This window comes from Podarcis raffonei, chromosome 2 (genome assembly GCF_027172205.1).
Source record: "Podarcis raffonei isolate rPodRaf1 chromosome 2, rPodRaf1.pri, whole genome shotgun sequence".
Lineage (NCBI taxonomy): Eukaryota > Metazoa > Chordata > Lepidosauria > Squamata > Lacertidae > Podarcis > Podarcis raffonei.
Window position 1 is genome coordinate 119891788 of NC_070603.1, and position 23435 is coordinate 119915222.

The following is a 23435-nucleotide window of genomic DNA, read 5'->3' on the forward strand; positions in this document are numbered from 1 at the left end:
TTATGAAGAACCTTTGGGGATTTTCCTAGCTTCCTTTGCCCTATTCTTATCCTTAACAATGTGTGTTGTGCTAGGAATATTCATTATATTCCGAGAAACTCCCATAGTCAAAGCCAACAACCGGAACCTCTCCTATATCCTCCTCAACTCCCTCCTGCTTTCCTTTCTGTCCTCCTTCCTCTTCATTGGAAGGCCAAGGAAAGCGACCTGCCTTCTCCGACAAATGGCCTTCAGCATCATCTTCTCAGTTGCCATCTCTTCTGTGTTGGCCAAAACCATCACTGTGGTGCTGGCCTTCCTGGCCACAAAACCAGGAAACACAATGAGGAGATGGCTGGGGAAGAGTCTGGCCAACTCCATTGTCATTCCCTGTTCCAGTGTCCAAGTTGCCATCTGCACCATCTGGCTTGGAATTTCTCCCCCCTTCCCAGAGTCTGACATGAGCTCCCAGGCTGGAGAGATCATCCTACAATGCAATGAAGGGTCTATTGCCATGTTTTATACTGCCCTTAGCTTCACAGTGGCTTTTCTGGCCAGGAGGTTGCCTGGGGCCTTCAATGAGGCCAAGCTGATCACCTTCAGCATGCTGGTCTTCTGCAGCGTTTGGTTGTCCTTTGTGCCCACCTACCTGAGCACAAAGAGGAAATACATGGTGGCCGTGCAGATCTTCTCTATCTTGGCTTCCAGTGCTGGGCTTCTGGGCTGCATCTTCTTTCCCAAGTGCTACATAATTGTACTCAGGCCTGATCTGAACACAAAGGAGCATCTGACAACAAAAGCTGATTCTTAAATGACTCATTTTCGACAACTGTTCTCCAGCACAGCAATGATAAAAAGACATACTTCCCTTGCAAATGTAGCTTCTTAGATGTAAATGCATGATTATGTCTCCTTTTCTTGTTAACTTTTCAAACCTTTAAGAAATGTCTAAATGTTCAAATTTTATTTTTAATTGTGCTATTTTAACCTGGAAATTTGAGTGTCTTCCTCTTAAAATTCATACTCTTTGGCAGCTCACGCATTCAGAATATTGAGTTAATAGCAAAATTGATCAGGACTGCTAAAACAAATAGATTTAAAAAGTTGAAATCTTTTGATTCTACAACAGTTAACAGAGGGCATGGAAACATTATTTACAGATATATAGACCACAGTGGAAGGGTTATTAAGGTAAAGGACCCCTGACCATTAGGTCCAGTCGTGACCGACTCTGGGGTTGTGGCACTTATCTCGGGGATTTGAACCGCCGACCTTCTGATCGGCGAGTCCTAGTCTCTGTGGTTTAACCCACAGCGCCACCCGCGTCCCCACCATGGAAGGGTTCTTAGGAGCGGGGAACAAACATGGTGGGAGTAATTGACTCCTTATTGCAAAAAGCCATTTAAAACATGTTGAACTTTGAGATATGGATTGTTCTTCATTGTAGATAGAATTAATATCTGTATTTTCCTTCATAATCATTATGTTAAAAATACTGAGAAAATTGTGCCCTAATAAATCTGTTGCTCTTCAAGGCGCTTCAGTACTTAGTTGCTTTTGAGCTATTGAGAAAGAATGCTGATTTTTCCCCCCTTCATTTCTGTTGGGAACTATCTTGGCAAGCTTTGAGGCTGGAGAAAGGGAGATTATTTCTACCTGAGAGCCGAAAGCTCTTTGATAGTGACTTGAAGTAACTGCTCATGGTACATCCACTCATCCCATTTGCTTTGCATCTATTTTGCCGGCTTTGCAATATATTCTAAAACATCTTTGAGCAAAGGTAACAAGATGGGAAGTGCAGCCTCTCTAGTCTCAAAGCCACTGTCAGCTCCTTTGGAAAAAATGCAAACTATCTCCAGCATGAGCTCCTATTTGACCCTGGCTCAGTTTCCTGCTACTGCTTTTCTACTACCATGATGAGTGGAGGGATTCTTCCTCCTTCACCTGGGCTGGCTCAGATTCTGTGTAGCTGAAGCTCTTCTCCTGACTTCTTAGATATGGCAGAACTTGTCACAATGGAAGGGAATCCGCCCAAGATCAGCTCCAGCTGCCCTCTGGCACATAAGGGGCAGGGCAAAACTGTTAAACACACACACGTTTAACCCCTAGATAATTGGTTGGGGGGGACCTGGCTTGTGAAGGGTGGGAACAAGGTCACACTGTCCAGGGGCCCCTCCTGCAAGTGGGTCAAGAGAGATGCTCATCTGATGACAGGTGAGATGAGGGGTCACCTTGGGAAGAGAACTGGAAAAGGGAATATTCCAAGGGATGTGACTGAAGGGCTGTTTGCTGATTTTTACTTGTTACTCACTTAATTCTTCTTCTTTGGCGATCACTCGTAGCTGAGTAAGTTTGTCTTACTATAAACTATAAAACTATAAGCACAGTTTTCAAAAGTGAGTCTGTAGGTGACTGTGGAGGCTGATTCTGGATCCACACGTCCTTCCACAGTGGGGACATAGGTTTCCAGACAGGAGTTGATCACAGTGAGGGTTTGCCAAGTGTCCCTCCCTCTTAGCACATTTCTCCCTTTCGTCCTGAGTTCGAGTGTCTTCAAAGTCCATGGCACCTTTGGTAAAGGCTGTTCTCCAATTGGAGCGGTCACAGGCCAGTGTTTCCCAGTTGTCAGTGTTTATACTACATTTTTTTTCATTTGCCTTGAGAGAGTCTTTGAACCTCAGGGGGAAGTCCCTAAGCAACTTACCAAGCACACACACCCTTAATCATGCAAGAACACCAAGGACTCAGCTATACAGCTGCAAATATAACATTTTAAGTGCGCTTTAAGTGCATTATACAAATATGACCCGAGATGGTAATAGTGAGCTAATGACAAATTCAATATATATATATTTAACTTTTTTAAAAAAGCATTTTCGCAGTGTTTTTATATGTGTGTGTGTAGCTTCCACCCAAAAGTCAAATCTCAGGGAGTAGACAGTCCTTATGATGTTCTTGGAGCTGAAGCTGCCACGAAGCTGTGTTCACTATCTTGAAACCTTCTTTGTCCAACTCTCAGGAATATTCTCACGGGTAAGGTGTAAACACTCTGCACATGCTCATGAGCAGTTTCCTTTCTTAAACTCTAGCACAGTCCTGCATGAGCCAGCCAGTCACAGCATCTCATATTCTGCTACCCTTCAGAAAATCAGGATGAGGATTTACATTTCCTGCTATGCTGAGTGAGATCATTTTAAAAGGAGTTGCTGGGTATTTAATCATAGAATTCTAGAGTTTGAAGGAACCAGGAAGGAAGGAAGGAAGGAAGGAAGGAAGGAAGGAAGGAAGGAAGGAGGCTTATTCTGAATCACAAACTGGATCCTGTGTGAGTAGCTGAGAAAGTGGAAATGCTACAATTAGGTAGCCGAGTGCATTATTTTCATTCAGGTTCCATTATATATTCAGCAATCCCAATTAGTTTACGTACTGCTCATCCAGGAATGATTCAGAAAGGTTAATGGGTTACATGTAAAACTGAGGTATAATGGTTGGGTTTTAATTAGGACAAGAAAATATCAGTAAATCAAGCAGCACAGAAGTGTCTTGGGATAAGGATCGCCTCTTTTTCTTTCTTTTTTGAAATAATTTTTATTTGATTTTACAAGTGTAAAATTAAAGCAATACCCATTACATATCCATATTTAGAGATTTCTCCGAATCTCTAGACTTCCTCCTTCCCGTTCATGGGTCCTATTATCAACCATTTCAGTTGCATATTATTTCATCATCCAAATTTTATATCTCCCCATTTTCTCCATAATATTTTCTACATTACAAGTGTTATTGCACTCCTGCTAATGTTTTCTTCTGCTTACAGTGGTCTCTCAAGTAAATTGTAAATTTTTCCCATTCTTTATTAAAGTTTTGGCCTTCTTGGTTCCTGAGCTTTCCGGTCAGTTTTGCCACTTCAGCATAGTCCAACAACTTGATTTGCCATTCTTCTCTGGTAGGGACTTTATCATCTTTCCATCTCTGGGCTAGTAACATCTGTGCGGCTGTCATTGCATACACAAAAAGTCTTTTCTGCTCCTTTGGGATCTTGGTACCTACAATTCCTGATAAATAAAAGCTTCTGGAGTCTTTATAAAATATATAGAAAAATAAACTGAGTTTTCTCAGAAGAATTCATGCAGGAAATATTCATTACAGAACAATCAGCTACATTCCAAACTGCAACATGACAAGGAAGGAGACAGGGATCCTTTTGAGGAGGGGCACCATAGAAATCTAATCAACAATAAAAGTAATAGTAATAATTGTCTTAACAATTCTGACATGCTCCAAGGTGTTTGAGGGCAGAGACAAATGTCCAATAGTAGGCAAATACACAGCAAAAGGCACAAACAGAATAGGATAACAGGATAATTTGAAAAATCTGTTTCAAACCACAATGAGGTGTGTCAGGGGAAAAATGGAACTACAAATGCGGAGGAAATGGTTCTCTCTTCAAATGACCCTTTTGAGAGTGAGAAGAGCAAAGCACATCGGTTTTAACAGGCTTGCTGCAGATAAAATAATTTATGCAGCACAAAAGAAAGGCCTTTAAGAAGAGGAAAAAGTCTGACTACCAACAGTTTGAATAGAGAAATAAGTCTGACTGGTTCTTTGAAACCCAAATATGGATTTGCAGCCATGCCTCCATTAAACATTATGTCAGAAAATAAGATTGTGTAAAAGTATTCATTGTGAACCCCTGGTAAACATGAGCAGCATAAAGACTATTATGGTTGGTCAATAATACAGTGGTACCTCGCAAGACGAATGCCTCGCAAGACGAAAAACTCGCAAGACGAAAGAGTTTTCCGTGTTTTTTTTAGTTGCTTCGCAAGACGAATTTCCCTATGGGCTTGCTTCGCAAGACGAAAACGTCTTGCAAGTATGTTTGTTTCCTTTTTCTTAAAACCGTTAATACCCAGGGTGCATTGCTTGAAGAGGTGCAGTTGCGACTTGACTTCGAGGAGCAACTCATAGCACGCGGTGTGGTAGCCTTTTTTGAGGTTTTTGAAGACTTTGGTGATTCCTATGGGAAACCGTGCTTCGCAAGACGAAAAATTCGCAAGACGAAAAAACTCGCAGAATAAATTAATTTCGTCTTGCGAGGCACCACTGTATAGCGGGATCAGCCTGTGATGAAGCAATGTACAAGCTTATGCCCAAAGTACCTATGGCCATTGCACAGCTACTGTGAATTAATTTTCAACTTTCATGATTTATTTGACAGGAAGAAAGATTTAAATCTAAGAAGCTACATTTGTAAGGCAAGTATGTCATTTCATCATTGTCATTTCATAGCTACTGTGAATTAATTTTCAACTTTCATCATTTATGTGACAGTAGGAGAGTTTTAAATCTAAGAATCTACATAGGCAAGTATGTCTGTACTGGACGACAGTTGTCGAAAATGAGTAATTTAAGAATCAGCTTTTGTTGTCAGATGCTCCTTTGTGTTCAGATCAGGCCTGAGTACAATTATGTAGCACTTGGGAAAGAAGATGCAGCCCAGAAGCCCAGCACTGGAGGCCAACATAGAGAAGATCTGCACGGACACCATGTATTTCCCCTTTGTGCTCAGATAGGAGGGCACAAAGGACAACCAAACACTGCAGAAGACCAGCATGCTGAAGGTGATCAGCTTGGCTTCATTGAAGGCCCCAGGCAGCTTCCTAGCTAAGAAAGCCACTGTGAAGCAGATGGAGGCCAGGAAGCCCATGTAGCCAAGAGCACCGTAAAACATGGCAACAGACCCTTCGTTACATTGCAGGATGATCTCTCCAGGCTGAGAGTGCATGTTTGAGTCTGGGAATGGGGGAGAGACCCCAAGCCAGATGGTGCAGATGAGAACTTGCACACTGGAGCAGGAAATGACAACAGAGTGTGCAAAACCCTTCCCCAGCCATCTCCTCACCCTGTTCCCAGGCTTAGCTGCCAGGAAGGCCATGACCACAGTGATGGTTTTTGCCAAGATAGAAGAGACAGCAACTGAGAAGATGGTGCTAAAGGCCACTTGTTGCATAAGGCAGGTTGCTTTTGTAGGTTGTCCAATGAAGAGGAAGGAGGACAAAAAGGAAAGCAAGAGGGAGATGAGGAGGATGTAGGAAAGGTCCCTGTTGTTGGCTTTGACTATGGGGGTTTCCTTGTACTTAATGAATGTTCCTAACACAATGCCTGTGGTTAAGGATGACAAGAGGGAAAAGGAAGCTAGGAGGATCCCCAAAGGTTCTTCATAAACCAGGAAGGTTATAATCTTAAAGACACATTGATCCCTGGGCTTGTTTGGATGTTGATCTTCAGGACACCTGGTGCAATACTCTGCATCTGCAAAGAACAAGAGTAATATCAAATTTATACCCTTCTGAAATGGTTTTCCCTTGGAGAAAGTAATACCAAAGTGGCTCCCACAATAAGAAAACATTACTATATCCAATAACAATAATTGCATATGACCAAGGACATCAGGAATCAGTATTAATATTGTAAGTCAGGGAAAACCTGGGGCAGCAAGTATGTCTTAATTTATTAGTGAAAACAATGGGGAGAGCCTTCCACATGCTAGACACCGCAATGTAAAAGCCCTCCTTCAATGTCACAATAACCCTGTCAAATGGTTCAGGGTGAGAAAAATGGACTGACGAAAGGTCCTCCAGTTGTTGTTGCTTCTGGCTCAACAGATTTATGTCTTTCTTTTTGGAGAGAGAGGTTTGGAAGAGAGGTTCTTATCCTCTTGTCGGAGAGTTGAGCACAGTGGTGTTTGTTCCAAGCACATTAAAATTTGGTTCAATTTGCATCTGCCCACACCCACCTGTAAATAAATGTTCCCCACTAGAATGCATAAAAGGTAAAAGGTAAAGGGACCCCTGACCATTAGGTCCAGTCGTGGACGACTCTGGGGTTGTGGCGCTCATCTCGCTTTATTGGCTGAGGGAGCCAGCGTACAGCTTCCGGGTCGTGTGGCCAGCATGACTAAGCCGCTTCTGGTGAACCAGAGCAGCGCACGGAAACGCCGTTTACCTTCCCGCCAGAGCGGTACCTATTTATCTACTTGCACTTTGAAGTGCGTTCGAACTGCTAGGTTGGCAGGAGCAGGGACCGAGCAACGGGAGCTCACCCCGTTGTGGGGATTCGAACCGCCGACCTTCTGATCAGCAAGTCCTAGGCTCTGTGGTTTAACCCACAGCGCCACCCGCATCCCTACTAAAATGCATAGGCTAGAATAAATCACAGATACTTAGCTTTGCTTAGAGTTTCCATAAATAACAGCAAACATATTTCCATCCATTGGCAGAAAAATAAAGATTAAAACTACTTGGTACTTGGTTTTCCTCACAAGAAGGATCTTGCAATATGCGTGCTATAAAAATCTCATTTAAGAGAGATTCAGTTCACTTGCACATAGCTCCATCTTCGCTTGCTCCAGGAAACATGAAAAGAAACAGGCTGAGAAACTGGGGGGAGTGTAGTGTGGCTTGCTTGTGCACTTTTTGCACATGAATTTCAATAGTCAGTTCTAAAATTTATCTTTTAAAAGCCACAGATATCAGAATGAAATGTCCTCTTTCCCAAAGTCAGCCCTTTCCGCTGGGATCACCCACCTTCCTGAGTGGAGATGGTCCCTTCCGCACAGGGAACGCAGTCATAGCAGCAGAGTGGCTTTCCTTCCTGAACGACTTTGACGAATCCAGGGCTGCAACTTTCCACACACCGGGAAATAGGTAGGGTCTAAGTAGAAAGATAAGGAGCATTTTTTTAAAAGTTATAGAAATGGTGAAATGGGAAAAGCTGTGGGAAAGCGATCTTAATTTTACTGCCTCTAGTGGGCTGAAAGAAAACTATATGAAAATGGTATCTAACACCGGTTCAAATGGCTGAAATGTCTAAAAATGCTAATAATCAATGTAATCAACTTTTATTCATACCTGGTGGTTTTGTAAGAAAGCAAAAGCTTACCAGGAAATGGTAAATAATGAATTAATTAAGATGACAATAGACGGGGGGAAACAGAAGCCTTTTTGCTAGGTTTGATCAGGCCAGAGACACCGAAAATAAAGATAAAATTGTTTATGTATGCAACAACTGCAGCAAGTATTGTATTAGCACAGAAGTGGAAGGAAACAGCAATATCCACAAAAGAAGAATGGATTAACTAACTAATGGATTATGCCGAAACAGCAAAACTCACTGCTAGACTAAGAGAGTCTAAGGATGAGGTGTTTGTAGAAGAATGGAAACCCTTTTCGGATTACTTAAGTAAATAATTCTTTTTCAATACGAGATGGATTTACCGTAGATCTTGAGCAACAGAAGAACAAGAATATGGTATTTTCAGGTTTATATTTTATGCTGTGTGTACTGTTAGAAACAAATGGACAGTTCAGAGAGCAGAGATATAACAATTATCGAGTAATATGGGAAGTCAAAGAAAAACAAAAATGGTAACTCGTGATGTTTTTTAATGGACTATTTAAACCATTTAATAATATATACATATTAAAGGAGCATTCAAAAAACGTGTTAGCCTGTTCCCCCCCCCCTATGGAAATGACGGAAAGGGTTACGAAGGGCCATGAAAGATGATTTCTCCCACCGGGCTGAGCCATTTGGGCCACACAACAGCATCCTGGTCAATGGTGAATTGTAGGTCTGACAAACCCCGTCTGTTGATACTCCCAAATTTCACTTTAAGGATGGACTTATTGGGAAACTTCAGCCAATTCACAACATTAAAGTCAGCTGCTAATTGCCCCTTCTCATCCAAATACACTCCATCCATGGAAGAATTGTAGAACTGGGAGTTTCCCAGGAAAGGGTGGAGCTGGAAGGGAAGAGAAAGAACAGCATTTAGAATATGGGAAAGGACACTGACTATCCAGCCCTGACCTTTTTGTGCCTTGATCTCCTCTGACTTGGACTGCGTAGAGAATCAAGAAGCTGTGCATCATTTTCAAGCGCTTGCTGCACTGAAACTTGCACCCAATGGGGCTTACTCCCAGGTAAGTAGGTCTAGGCTGCCATCCTGTGCACACTTACCTGTTGGTTTCTGTTTCCCTCACTGAGCAGCTGCTGGTAGTCACAGGACTATGTTTTCATTCCACAATCGAGATACTGGTGGATTCCCACGGAAAAGGGAGACGGGATGTGATGTATACTGGTTTCCTGTTTCCTTTGTACTGTTGTTTCTTTTTTTGGAGTTGCTCTCTGCTTCTCACAGAGACAAGATGTATATTTGTATGCTCTCTGCATAGCTTAGTAATAAAGCTTAGCAATGTAGCCATACCTGCCTCATCCTTCCGTTGCGGACTCTGGGTGTTTTATACTCTGCTGGGCTCAAGCGAAGATGAGCCGTATCAGCTCGGAGGACTGGAGCTGAATTTACTAACAATGGGAGTATCCCCCATTGAACTTAATGGGACTTCTGGCTGGCAACACATAGGGTAAAAGGTAAAGGTACCCCTGACCGTTAAGTCCAGTTGCGAACGGCTCTGGGGTTGTGCGCTCATCTCGCTCTATAGGCCGAGGGAGCCGGCGTTTGTCCACAGACAGCTTCCTGGTCATGTGGCCAGCATGACTAAGCCGCTTCTGGCGAAACCAGAGCAGCACACAGAAATGCCGTTTACCTTCCCACCGGAGCGGTACCTATTTATCTACTTGCACTTTGATGTGCTTTCAAACTATTAGGTGGACAGGAGCTGGGACCGAACAACGGGAGCTCACCCCGTCACGGAGATTCGAACCACCGACCTTCCGATTGCCAAGCCCTAGGCTGTAAGAATACTGTGTCTTTATTATGTGGTTGGGACAGGCTTCCTTGCCTCAGCATCAGTTGGTTAAAACATATTTCCAGCACACAGCTCCTACCTGCTCTGTATGGAAACGGTATGAAACTCTGCTGTTTATGATGTGAAAAAGATTGGTTTGCTGCATATTAATAAGCCAAAACATATAAACACCGTCATAATGAGTACAGGAGCCACTGCAAGATATGCAGGCAGGCATGGGAGTTTGCCCTCCTCTTTGGGAACCCCCGATAAGAATTAACGAGCCTCTGACAGGTTTATAGTCCTCTTTATTTACAACAACACAGAGATTGCGGCATCAAGCCACCCTCCTTCAGGATCTCAGTTGCCCACTCTGAATTCCCGCCTCTTCTGCAGCAAGAAGCACACCAATGCCCTGCTCTCCTGCCCCTGTGCTTCTGTTGAGCCTTAACCCTTTGTCTTGCCAAATGCAAGGTGGTTCTTTTAAGAAGATTCAGAAGCAAGACAAACACAGGTGAGTGAAAAGATTAAATATTTTATTCTAAACAGCAAGCATTATATACATTACCAAGCAAGCACTTCGATCTGCCACTGGGAAGCCCTCAAGACGTGGCAAAGGTTGCAAGACCCTCCTGCCAGGAGTTCATGCATGAGCTTCTGAGCTATGGCCCAAACCATCTGATTTATTGATAGCTAGCCTGTATGGCTTGCCCAACTGCCCAGTTGCAGATTACACTGGTCAACAACAAATTTGTTGTCTGCGTTTTTTCAGTTGATTTAGGACGAATCTGATGCGCTGAATCCAAAAATCACATTGGTTTTGCTCAATCAGGTCAAGTTGTTGAGCTATGGCCACATGTCGGTTTTTTACGTTTTTGTTCACATGTACGCTTGTGTGGAGCATTTTAGAAGAAGTTGGTGGGGGTAAAATGCCATGTCGAATAATTGTTTTGATTGGAAATGATTATTTTAATGACAAGAAGTATTCAGGTCCGATAGTTCTGGGTGATTATGTCGAAAAGGGATCAGTTTGAAGTCATAAAACCTCAAAATCTTCCATAAATTGGTGCGGCAAAGCATAAAGTTGGGGGATCAAAACTAAGTCAATCCTGATCTTCAAACAGCACGTCGTCCTGTAGCTCATTGTGATGAAATTCCAGTGCCTATCTTCGGAGAACTTCCTGACATTAGTGACGAAGATTCCTCCAGTGTTGAAGGACATGAAAAAGTGGTTCTTGAAGATGATGCTCCACATCCATTTTCCCAAAAGGAGTTGAATGATTTAGTTCGCGACCTCAGCTTGTCAAAGGACTCTGCTGAACTGTTGGCATCCAGATTGAAGGAAAAAAACCTCCTCTCTGACAGTGCTCGCATCAGCTTCTTCCGCAACAGGCATCAAGAGTACCTCCGTTTTTTCTCAGAAGAGAAGGACTTGGTGTACTGTGCAGATATTGCGCAGCTTCTGCTCAAGCTTGGAGTGCCACAGTACGAACCCAAAGATTGGAGACTGTTCATTGACAGCAGCAAGCGATCACTGAAATGTGTTCTGCTACACAACGGCAACCAGTTTGCCTCTATACCCCTGGCTCACTCGAGTACACTGAAGGAGAACTATGAAGCGGTGAAGTATGTGCTGGAGAAAATTGGTTATGATCAGCATAAGTGGTCTATTTGTGTTGACCTCAAGATGGTGAACTTTTTGTTGGGACAACAGTCTGGCTTCACCAAGTACCCATGTTTTCTGTGCATGTGGGATAGTAGGGACCGTGCTCAGCATTACACGAAGAAGGACTGGCCTGTGCGGGAGGAATTGGTGCCTTGCAAAAAAAGGAACGTCATCAACGACCCTCTGGTGGACAGAGACAGAATACTCTTCCCACCGCTGCACATCAAGCTCGGCTTAATCAAGCAGTTCACCAAGGCTCTGGACAAGGATGGTGACTGCTTCACTTACTTGTGCCAGGCTTTTCCAGGATTGACCATGGAGAAGTGGAAAGCTGGCATCTTTGACGGTCCTCAGATCCATCAGCTCATCAGAGATCCAGAGTTCGGAAACTCAATGAACGAAGTGGAACTGGAAGCATGGAAGGCATTTGTTCTGGTAGTGAAGAACTTTCTTGGCAACAATAAGGCCAGAAACTACGCAGAACTTGTCAACAACATGCTGACTGCTTTCAGAAACCTGGGCTGCAACATGAGCATTAAGATGCACTACCTATTTTCACATATGGACCGGTTTCCTGAGAACCTGGGTTCAATGAGTGGCGAGCAGGGGGAGAGATTTCATCAGGACATGAAAGAGATGGAGACCAGGTATCAGGGTCGCTGGGACGCAGTCATGATGGCTGACTACTGACTACTCTGAAGAGAGACCTCTCTGCCGCTGAGCATTCCAGGAGTTCCAAGAAACAGAAGTTCAAGCCCTGAAGTTTGAAAAATGATGAAGCAACGTGCAATTTACGTGTACTTACCTTTATCAATGCCCACCATTCAGTTTACAGTAAACCTGACCTGATGGAGAGAAACGGATGCCATTTCCTGATTCAGCAGTGCAAAAATACCCTAAATCAGTCGTAGAAATCTAGACAACATTCAAAAAGTAAAAAATTGTTGCCCAGTGTTATTCATTAGCTAGTCCCCTCTTCCAATACTGCACATTCCTCCAAACAATGTCTAACAACAAAGAAGGTCAGAAGGTGCCCTGCATTATCACTTCTTCCTTCCACCAGTTTATACATTAAAAGGCTGTTCTCAGCCATCAAAGAACAAGAGATGGAGAAGGGAAATAAACAGAGGCAGGAAGAGAAGACCAAGTTAGATCACTAAACTCCTCAAAATTAGGAATACCTTCAGGAAAAGGTTGCCCATACACCCTTTCAGACCTTCAAGTACGAGGAGAGGGAGGAAAGTCCCCGCCGCTCTTGAATGAAAAGTCTCCTAAACACTCCCTCCCTCCTTTTTGCCTAGCTACTGACTCAAAGCTATCCAGCTCTTCCCCCAACTGTACAGTCTCTGAATCAGCTGCTGGGAAAGTTGAAGGAAGGAGGGGCAAACTCTCCCCTTCTTCTTCTTCTGTCAGAGGCTGCTCTGTCTGTGTCTACATTTCTTCATCTTTGAAGTCAAAGCAGTCTCTGGCATCCGATTCTGACCAGCCCCTGACAGCCACCAAAACACTCAATACATGCTCCAGAAACACCCAAAGTCCCTTGGACATAGGCTGGAGCTAAGTTGAGCTTGGTAGGGGCACCCCAGTCCAGAGGGAGAGTGAGTCTGTGTAATGGCATCTCCCTTGCCCTGCAGAACTCTTGCAGAATGTGTAAGGAGTCTTATTCAAAATCGGCCGCTGGAGGGAAAATCTAGTGGTGGGGGCTGTTTCCAGAGGTGCTGTGTCCTCTGACACTGGTGTAAGTGTTATGTACTAAGCTTGGATCCTAGAACAATAGGCAGGTAGGATCCTAGAATGCAACAACTGATTGGCCTTCAGGAAAAGACCAATCAGCCTGAGGTTTGGGGGGAAATTCAGTCACTGTTTTACAAGCTGCAATGGTGCAAAAATGTGGTTACAAAGCACAGATCCACATGGATCCTCAGGGTTTTAGCATTGGGTCACCCCAAATTCACCATCAGATCACATGTCTGTGGCCACAGCATGAACCACAAAAATGATCATCCACTGTTTCATTCAGAATATATTTTTTTTCTTGTTTTCCTCCTCTAAAAACTAGGTGCGTCTTATGGTCAGGTGCATCTTATGGAACGAACGAAAAATACCTGCCATGGCTGTAGCCTTTGACGTTCCAGGCTGTCTGTCACCTGCCACAGAGATCTGGAGGAATATGCAGCATTTAAGGCACGGGCCAAAGCTTGGACAGTGTTGTAAATCCTGTAGCTGTCAAGAGAGAGGCTTCTTTCCATATCATCTTGGGGCAGCATCTCATGTTTTCCTTTCTCCCTGCATCTTATCCAGCCTTTCACCGACCATGCATGCTTTAAATAGGAACAACTGAAAGATTCCTCCCAAAACTGCTTGATTGCAAAGAAAAGGGATGGAATATCGTTAGATTCTTTCCTTTTATTTGTTTCAGTGTAGAAAGAAAAAATGCCATGGATGTGTTCGTAAGATAAGCCGCTGTACATTAACTCGAAGGAGATGTCCCACATAGCTGTTGTGACCAGGACTTCCCCCGCAGTGGGCTTTATCAAGTAATCAAATAAATGTTGTAGAACGAAAATTCCATGCAAGGCATGAAAAGTCTCTGCATAATACACAAACACACGGGCTTGTCTCCACTTTAAGAATTTGCGAAAATTGATATCGAATCCATTTGTGTTCAGTACCGAGATGGTTTGTGAGATGGCAACACAAATTCCACTCCTGATGAGCACAGGAGTCAGGGTCTTCATGAATCTCTCTCCATTTTCGGTGTCGGGGGCAATTAGACCAATGAACGTCCATCTGAAGTGATGGAGCAGCTTGACAATCCCTGGGTACTGGGCTTCTTCTTTGGGGACCATTGGGTAGAAAAAAGGGAACTGCCTCTTATCATCCAGAACATGAGAGACAAAAGCATAGCTGACCTGGCAAGAAAACAAACGTTATTGGCTTGCTTAGTTTTGGATCAAAGCCAAAATATAGCTAACCCTGAATAACATATATAGTTGTACCTTGAAAGTGGAACAGCTTAGTTCCCAAACATTTTGGCTCCCGAACACTGCAAACCCGAAAGTGACTGTTTCGGTTTGCAAACTATTTTTGGAAGCAGAATGTCCGATGGGGCTTCCACAGCTTCCGATTGGCTGCAGGAGTTTCCTGCAGCCAATCAGAAGCCGCACTTTGGTTTCCAAACATTTTGGAAGTCGAAAAGACAAATGCTTTTGCCAGGCTTTCCTTGACACATAAGATAAGGTTCTATTTTTATCTCTAGGAATTCCCTTAATTCTGGTTTGCTTTTTATATTGCTTTATGCTACCATTTGATGGTTTTGAGGGGAACAATTTTTAATGAGATAAGTCAAAACACTCATCAGTCTCCAGAGCTTGTGTTACTAAATGTAAATGTAAATGAGACTTGGTGGATAAACCACTAAATGGATTCTTCTAGTGGCAGCAAGTGCGGTTATAACTGCACTCTGGAAGGCCTTGAAAGGGCCCAACGTGAACAATTGGTTCAAGAGACTATGGTGTACTGCACTTATGGAAAAAAATTGACACACAAATTGAGTCCAGCAAGACAAACAAAGCACAACCACACTTTTGCTGGAGAATAGCGGAGATTTATTTTGTTCACAAATGCTCCAAAAAAACCAAAGAGCAATTCCAAACCTTTATACAGATTTGTCGATCACATAATAAAAATGAGTTTTACAGATGGATATTGTTATAAGCCATGTTTTATGTACGAGAATACAGGCATAATGTGGGAAAAACACATTTGAGTTTGTTGGGTGTGGATTACCTTTGTTTCTGGAATATATATGCAATGATCTGGAAAATAAAAGATACTGTTCTTTGTTTTAAAGACGGTGTTTTTGTGGTACACTAAGAGTGTTTGAAAATATTAAGAGGGTTATTTTTAATAATAATAATAATACTTCAGGGTTCACTTGAGGGAAACTTCTATTTGCCCCAGAATTTAGTGTCATAGCAACCCATACTACAGACATTACTTCTGTTCCCCTTTACTCACACACAAGCACTAGCACACCATTTGACACAAAGGGAAGGAAGGACAGGTGTTTTCAAAGAGAGCACAGCAAACCATCTGACTGTGGGATATAAAGCTGTCAGTCAAGTCCAACATTCTGAGAGGACTAACTGTCTCTATGTGGCAGTTTGTCTGTTGGTTCGGCTGCAACTAGGAGTGTTAACTGGTAACTGCTCGGATGCAGCCTTCTCATGATTCACTATTTTTTAGTATATAGTTTATCTGTTAAGTAACTAAAGCCTGTCTTCAGTAACAACTCTGTAAACTGAATGAAACTGGAAGTAAAGTAGTTTGTGTTAATATGATTCAGATTCATGTGTGCTTTGTCTGGAGGGACAGAAGGGATTATCAGCCAGGAAGGTATAAATATTGACAGGACTGAAACGAGTTAGCAATCCGCTTTTCGCTGCATAAACTCAAACAGGGAATCGTTTAAACTCTGCTAAATTATATAAACGTTCCCACACTGACCACTCCTGAACATCTGTTGCTTTGCCTGAAATGACAGTCCTATTGGTTATTGACCCTTATTGCTCATGTATCCCTTTTTTAGTCATTACAGTGGTACCTCGGGTTACAGACGCTTCAGGTTACAGACTCCGCTACTCCAGAAATAGTACCTTGGGTTAAGAACTTTGCTTCAGGATGAGAACAGAAATCATGCGGCGGAAGTCGGGGGCCCCATTAGCTAAAGTGGTGCTTCAGGTTAAGAACAGTTTCAGGTTAAGAACAGACCTCTGGAACAAATTAAGTTGTTAACCCGAGGTACCACTGTACATTAAAAAGAAAGAGAGACTTAAGACTGCAATCCCAAACGCACTTTCCACTATCACCTCATGGGCTCCTCCCCTGCCAGACCCTGCCAGCTCAGTACCCATTTATGCTCATGGAGCTGAACTGGCATGGATTGGCCAGGAAGGAGACCTTGGGGTTATAGTGGATACCTCCTGTTATCCTGTAGCCTTATGAGGCTTTGCCCTCGGGTGGGAAAAATATTGCGCCCAGGAAAGGGAAGTGGGAGTCAACAGACACTCAAGGAATAGTTTCGGAGAAAAGGCTTTTATTTCTACCATCCATGAACTGGTAGAAGGAGCAAGTGTGATAGTTCACAAAAAGCAGTCATGTGCAAACATATATACCCCTTTCCAGTTCCCTCCCCTTTCCCCCTCCTTCTTCCAGAGTCCTGCCCCATGAGTTCCTCTGAGCATGAACAGAAAGCTGTCTTGGGACTATTGTGGACTCTTGGCACCCTTCCCAGGAAAAGGCGAATGAGAAGCATTTCAGCATGTCCAGACATGTGTTACTTTTCTCTTGCTCTAGTGGCACAGTTCCCAGAAGGAAAAGTTGCAAGTCAAATGTACTGTTTGGCAAGGTCAACTATAGCCTGAGAAGCGACCTTTGTTACAGCAGAGCGAAACGTTTCTGATGCTTAGCTAATGCCTTTTAGCTGCTGAGAAAAATGATTTTGAAAAGCTTTGAGAAGCTTTGAGCCTGCTTTGGTGGGGGGTGACTTCGGGCCTAGGTGGGGTCACCTGTCCTCACCTCCTACAATCCTAGTATGCAGCAAAATGACAAATCCGATGCTATGGATTCTTAGGAAAGGGTATATAAAAAAAACCTGCCAACATCTGTCTTCTTTTAAAAATAAATTAAGATTAAGAACAAGTTGTCTCCATTCACACTTAACCTCTACCCCAACCTCTTTTGGCTTTCTCCAAAATTTGGCTCAGCCACAAAATGCCACACCCCTCTCCATTCCTACCTGTGGGATTTTATAGATGCCCAACATGCTTGAAATCTGGATGGAGTTCTGAGTGTCAGCCCCTTCGAGAACAGCAATCAGGTTATTCTGTCCCCCGCAGTTGTAGTTCGGAACATTCGCCTGCCTAGCAGACAGCAGGTCTACCAGAGCTTCGCATGTCACCCTTCCATGAAAGAAGTTCTCATGGATGTTGTAGCCCAGAGTGATGTTGGGCAAGAGGCTGGGATTCTGGTTGATATCCTGAATGGCAAATAAGGAGGAAAGGGGTTGCCAGTACTGTGTGAATGTTTTTCTGCAAAAATGTACATATTGCAACATCATCACCATCATCATCATCCAGTATTCATTTGAATATGTCAGATTCAACTCAAGATGTTTGGGCAAGCTTCTACAGATAATATAAAGTTCTCTATTCCGTTTCTTATACTACCCCTGATCCAGAAGCTCAACAGCCAATCCTCTCCTAATGATGTGTTACATGATGGCTACTGATTCATGGGGACGCGGGTGGCGCTGTGGGTTAAACCACAGAGCCTATGGCTTGCCGATCGGAAGGTCAGCGGTTCGAATCCCCGCGACGGGGTGAACTCCCGTTGCTCGGTCCCTGCTCCTGCCAACCTAGCAGTTTGAAAACACGTCAAAGTGCAAGTAGGTAAATAGGTACCGCTCCGGCGGGAAGGTAAACAGCGTTTCCGTGTGCTGCTCTGGTTCACCAGAAGTGGCTTAGTCATGCTGGCCACATGACCCGGAAGCTGTACGCCGGCTCCCTGTAGAGCGAGATGAGCGCTGCAACCCCAGTGTCGTCCACGACTGGACCTAATGGCCAGGGGTCCCTTTACCTTTACTGATTCATGAACAAGGCGAGATATTTCCAGTCAACATTTTCCTTTTGAAAACAAACATTTTAAAGCTTAACTGAATGACTGGCAACATTTACTGTTATTTCCCTAGTCTCCTGAAAATGGAGATGGCTTCATTTGAGGCACAGTGCTCTGTGCTCTTGATGTGCTCTGGATGTCCTCTGAGATTTTAGTCCACTTTTTCTTAGGGTTCACATTGTACCACAGTAAGGGGAGGAGAAATCCAGGGGTGCAGCCAAGTTTTGTTTCCTTGGAAGTGAAAGGGTTAATCTCAATACTATCTGCACCTAAGCTAACTTCTGCAGTTGTGGTTAAGCAGCTAGCAAAAAACCGCAATTGCAAGCTGGGAGCTACTTCCTCTTTCTGCCGGCTAGCAGGGAGCTGCAGAAACGCAAGAGACAAGGAGCACACAAACAAGGGAGGGAGGGGGCTTAGCTAGCCATATGCCATATTAGGGAGTAAGCTAAAACTTGCCAGCTGATTGGAGAAGGTTTTGGGGAAGCTTGGGGGAGGGAAGGGTGTTTTCAAGGTATAAGAAAGTTTGCAAATGTGAAATTGGGCGTAGCCAGTCTTTGGAGAGGACTCCACTGGCTGCCTCTGCGCAGATCTCAATAAATCTCTTTTCTCTGACCAAGAAGTCTCTGGAATTGTTTTTCCCCTCTGGCCACGGGGTTGGCGGACCGCTGGACCTCCGGGTACTGCTAATCTAAGGCTTCAGAAGGAGGATCCTGGAAGCCTGTGACATTTTGTGATGTGTGGTTTATTTACACATCTATACAGGCTGAAGCTAAATAGAAGCTTGACAGCATAAAAACTCCCAACTGATTCTGCTTCCTCATTCAGTTTTGAAGGGAAAGCTTTCGGGATCTTCAGCACTTCCCAGAAACCCAGAAACTCTTTTATGCTTCCCTCAAACTATCTCCAAAACCAAAACTTTCCACTTAATCTCAAAAACAATTATGAGTGTGTGTGTGTGTGTGTGTGTGTGTGTGTGTGTGTGTGAGAGAGAGAGAGAGAGAGAGAGAGAGAGAGAGAGAGAGAGAGAGAGAATAAGGCCTCATTCCCCTTTCACAAGAGCCCTCCATGGAGAAATCACTCCTTAGCAAAAGCAACATAGCTGGGCCGCTGGGCCAGAGCCAAAAAGCTTATGTTTCTGTAGTTTCCCCATTTAAATGGTTTTATATTATTACTTTGCAGTGCCATAAGATTTAAAAGATTTTTGGGGACTTCTCCAAGCCTGTAGTTTTGTATCTGCAAGATGAGAGGCTGTGTTACAAGACAGGACTGAAGTGGCCGAACAAGTCTCTGAGAAATTAGTGGCCCTAACCCAGGTTGTTAAGCATCCTTTTTACATGTCTAAAGAGTTGGTCACATGCAGGTGGGTTGCCAAAGAAACAACCAGATAGTGATGCCTGCAGAAGGAGGGGGTAGCCCCATCGCTTGGCTGGAAAGCATGTCATCCTAGGGGTGGGGGAACACTGGGCAAGAGCAATAATCTTGCTTCAAGGAGAAAGAAATACTGACAGGAATGTGAACTTGAAAGTGCAACGCTTTCTGCAATGTTATATAAGGTAAACAGCTGAGTAGGAATGTTCAATAAACAGCGGGTGTCATATGCCTCCCCTACAACCATTGTGGAAACAAATCAGAAGGAATGCTCAATAAAAAGTTAATCTGACATGACATAGAACTGTTTCCTTCTTCGAAAAATTATGGAGTTTGCTGAAGTTCACAGTGGATCAGGTCTTACTTTCCTAAAGAAAAACTGCAACTGATTCCCCCATACCCCCCACTCCCCTTCACCCATGTGTGATCTCAATTTTTTACTTCTTCCGTCTTGTTGTGTTGTTATAATTTGAATGTGAAATATTATTCTTTTGAAATATTATTTATAATATAAAAGTTTTAATACAAAATTTCTGTGATGTATTTGTATACAGCAAAGAGAAGTTTAGAGTAATTAGGTATATTTTGATTTAGTTAATCATGTAACAGGTTTATGTTAGGAAACGAATATGGATGCTGAATTTGATGTTTGTAATTTTTCTCTTTTTTTGGTTTTGGAAATGAAAAAAGAAAAACTGCAACTGATCTACTGATTTAAAAGGCAGATGTGGGGTGAATAAGATGTGGGGAGCAGCAAGCGGGGTTTGCCCTGGCCTTTCCCACTTGCAGAACTTAAAAGAACCTCTTTAGCCACAGGATTCTTTCTCAAAGTCTCTAAAAAGCTGAGTATGTAGAAGCTACTCTGCTTCACAGCTGAAAGGGAACCCTTGCCAACTTTCTGAAAGGCAGGCTATTATGCAGTCAGTGGTGCCTTAGCACTGGTGCACCCAAAAAATCTCTCTCCAAAAACAAAACGGGGTTTAGTAGAAGCAGGAAAGAGCCTGTCGATTGGGAGCAATTGGAGCTCTTGAAATTAGTTGTGAGTGGAGCAGCAGTAAGCCCACCCCCATAAAATGACATACCGGAAAAAGCTGGTAGATGGAGAGGCGTTGAAGTGCTGTGGATTAAATAAAGCTCTTGTGGCAGAGATGACCCCACTGATGAGGTGGTCTCCTGGCCTGTGATAATTGAATGGGCCTATCTGATCTCCCTCCAGAGTCAAGGGGCATTTTGCCTTCATCCCACAGTCTGCATAAGGCAGAAGGAGGAGGAGGAGGAGAACGAAAACAAGAACCATTCTGTGTCTGCCTGAAACAGCCCCCTCCCTTGCGACTGCTCCTCTCAGTGAGAAAATCATTGGATGAAGCCAAACCCTTTTTGCAAAGTCCAGTGGCTTTCCTTACGTTGGGTGGAGCCCAACCAAGACTCCACATCTGAAGGGGATGGAAGTCAACCTCACTGTCTCATAATAAAACTCACCTGCCCTAAAAGTGAAGCCAAGTACAGAAAGCATTTATGGGCCGGTCCTTTCCAGCTCAGATGCAAGAGATTGCGTCATGTCGTTCTCAATAATGATGTTTATTTTAGTGGATTCAATGGCGAGCTTTGGACAAAGCTCTGGAGCTTTCTTGAGAAGCAGGTGCCGAAGGGAAGGGAATCACTATTATCTTGATAATTATAAGAAGCATTGCCTCTGCAACATTGTGAACTCTTTCCGTGACTCGTGTGCAGGTGCAGGACTGGAGAAAAACATATACCGTATTTTTTGCACCATAACACTCACTTTTTTCCTCCTAGAAAGTAAGGGGAAATGTCTGTGCGTGTTATGGAGGGAATGCCTACGGGTGGCAAGCCTGCGGATTTTCCTCCTCTAAAAACTATGTGCGTGTTATGGTCGGGTGCGTGTTATAGAGCGAAAAATACGGTACACAAAAACTCCCATATCTGGCTGTAGACTTTGAGATGGAGGCAGCTGACCATGTCTAACCTCGCTGTGGGGTGGTGTTCACAGGTGTCTGGAACAAGATTTGCTTTTAAGACAAGCAGTAGGGACCTTTGGCCCACAAGCCAATTTAGGCCAATTTGAGCCAGTGTGGTGTAGTGGTTAAGAGCGGTAGACTCGTAATCTGGTGAACTGGGTTCGCGTCTCCGCTCCTCCACATGCAGCTGCTGGGTGACCTTGGGCTAGTCACACTTCTCTGAAGTCTCTCAGTCCCACTCACCTCACAGAGTGTTTGTTGTGGGGGAGGAAGGGAAAGGAGAATGTTAGCCACTTTGAGACTCCTTCGGGTAGTGATAAAGCGGGATACCAAATCCAAACTCTTCTTCTTCTTAGGACTGCCAGACCATCCCCATTTGACCCAAAAGGCTACTTTGGCTACCTTCCCAACACAGAATGTATCTTTTTCCTGGGGTTCCCCTGCAGAGCAGAGGTGGAGATGAGGGTCATTTCTATTCAGTATATCTCCTGCGTAGACATACCTATGCTCAGATAACCTCATTTCCATACTCTCCCTCGTGTAGAGCAACTCTCTGTTGGAATACGCCGCAGGAGTCCACGCAGCCCGTGAGATGAGACAAACCTCTCCGGGTGTCTTCCTGAAGTTGTGCAGCTCCAGGACGTCCATAAATCATCAGTCCCAGCACGCTCCAGCAACACATGGCAGATACCTATGTGCACACACACTCAGCAGAGATCAGCAGAAACAAAGTGGAGATTGGTGTGCTCATTCTAAGCTTTTATTAAGCAGTATATACAGGGACGCGGGCAGCGCTGTGGGTTAAACCACAGAGCCTAGGGCCTGCCGATCAGAAGGTCGGCGATTCGAATCCCCATGACGAGGTGAGCTCCCGTTACTCAGTCCCTGCTCCTGCCAACCTAGCAGTTCAAAAGCACATCAAATGCAAGTAGATACATAGGTACCGCTCCGGCGGGAAGGTAAACGGCGTTTCTGTGCCCTGCTCTGGTTCGCCAGAAGCGGCTTAGTCATGCTGGCCACATGACCCAGAAGCTGTACTCCAGCTCCCTCGGCCAATAAAGGGAGATGAGCGCCACAACCCCAGAGTCGTCCGCGACTGGACCTAATGGTCAGGAGTCCCTTTACCTTTATATACAGGACAAAGCGGTCATGGAGTTCTCTCACTTCAGCTCCGAGAAAGAACAAAAAGTAAAAAGTACAAAAACACAACAGAGCGGAAGAGATAAGGCTAGCTTCCATTCTCAGGCTTTCCGAGACTAGAAAGTAAACACAGACATGCGATGTAACAATCACACATCCAGCAACGGAGGAGTGGAATGCTAACTCTCTCCTCTGTCAATTACGCAAGGCACTATCTTTTTGAAGTTTAAATAACAAATAACTTTTACTCAGCATACTTGCACTTGTTAGATTAAGTGTACAAGGCAGACTTATGCTGCTAATACATATTACGTAGATTTGAATCTAGGACAAAAGCTGTTACAGACTGACTAACTCTGAGGCAGAACGCAGCACAACAGAACAGGCCTAGTGCTCAGATGCTCTAACATGGAGGCTTTCAACCTTTTTGGGCCCACGGTTCCCTTGACCAACTACATTCTTTCTGTGGCACCCCTGTTGGGGCTGAGGAGCCCAGTTGGGTCACCCTTTACCTGCAGAGTTGGGAGCGTCTCACCCTTTTTTTGAACACTGTCCCTTGAAAGGTGTTCCCTCAGCCTCCTCTCCTTGAGAGTCCTCCGGGCGCTGCCCCTGGTCTCTGAGCTGCCCCCTCCTGCCCCAAAGACAGGTACCTCCTCACACTGCTCCACAGGGGCCTGGAACTTGTCTGTCTATTCCCAACAGCAGGGGCTGGCGGACTGGCTGGCTGGGCTCCCTCACCCCCTTGCTTGCTTACTCCAAGGCCACCTCAGCTCCTGGCACCCAGCACCCCCTGGCCAGCCCCAGAGGCACCACTCGCCAGTGGAGCTTGTAGTCACAGCTGCTGCAACAAACAGTTGTGCAAGCCTTTGGGGA

The 23435-nt window shown here is 44.2% G+C and overlaps 1 protein-coding gene across 1 annotated transcript; it reads right to left on the reverse strand.

Moving 5' to 3' along the window:
- Positions 1–5346: 5346 nt before the first annotated feature.
- On the reverse strand, positions 5347–17563 carry LOC128408699 (vomeronasal type-2 receptor 26-like). The gene is made up of 5 exons (XM_053378707.1): positions 17198–17563; positions 13503–14309; positions 8561–8788; positions 7569–7695; positions 5347–6294 (listed from the first exon to the last, which is right to left on the reverse strand). Exons 1-5 carry the CDS (start codon positions 17531–17533, stop codon positions 5390–5392), a joined length of 2403 nt encoding a protein of 800 aa, XP_053234682.1. The 5' UTR covers positions 17534–17563; the 3' UTR covers positions 5347–5389.
- Between the last annotated feature and the right edge of the window lie 5872 nt (positions 17564–23435).

Excerpts from the sequence above, each read along its gene's own strand:
- LOC128408699 (XM_053378707.1), bottom strand. The coding sequence starts at position 17,533 with ATGATGATGATGGTGATGATGTTGCAATATGTACATTTTTGCAGAAAA. Across the intron at positions 14,310-17,197 it reads GCATCTATAAAATCCCACAG|GTCAGCTATGCTTTTGTCTC; the intron begins GTAGGAATGGAG and ends TTTTCTTGCCAG. Across the intron at positions 6,295-7,568 it reads GACCATCTCCACTCAGGAAG|ATGCAGAGTATTGCACCAGG; the intron begins GTGGGTGATCCC and ends TGTTCTTTGCAG.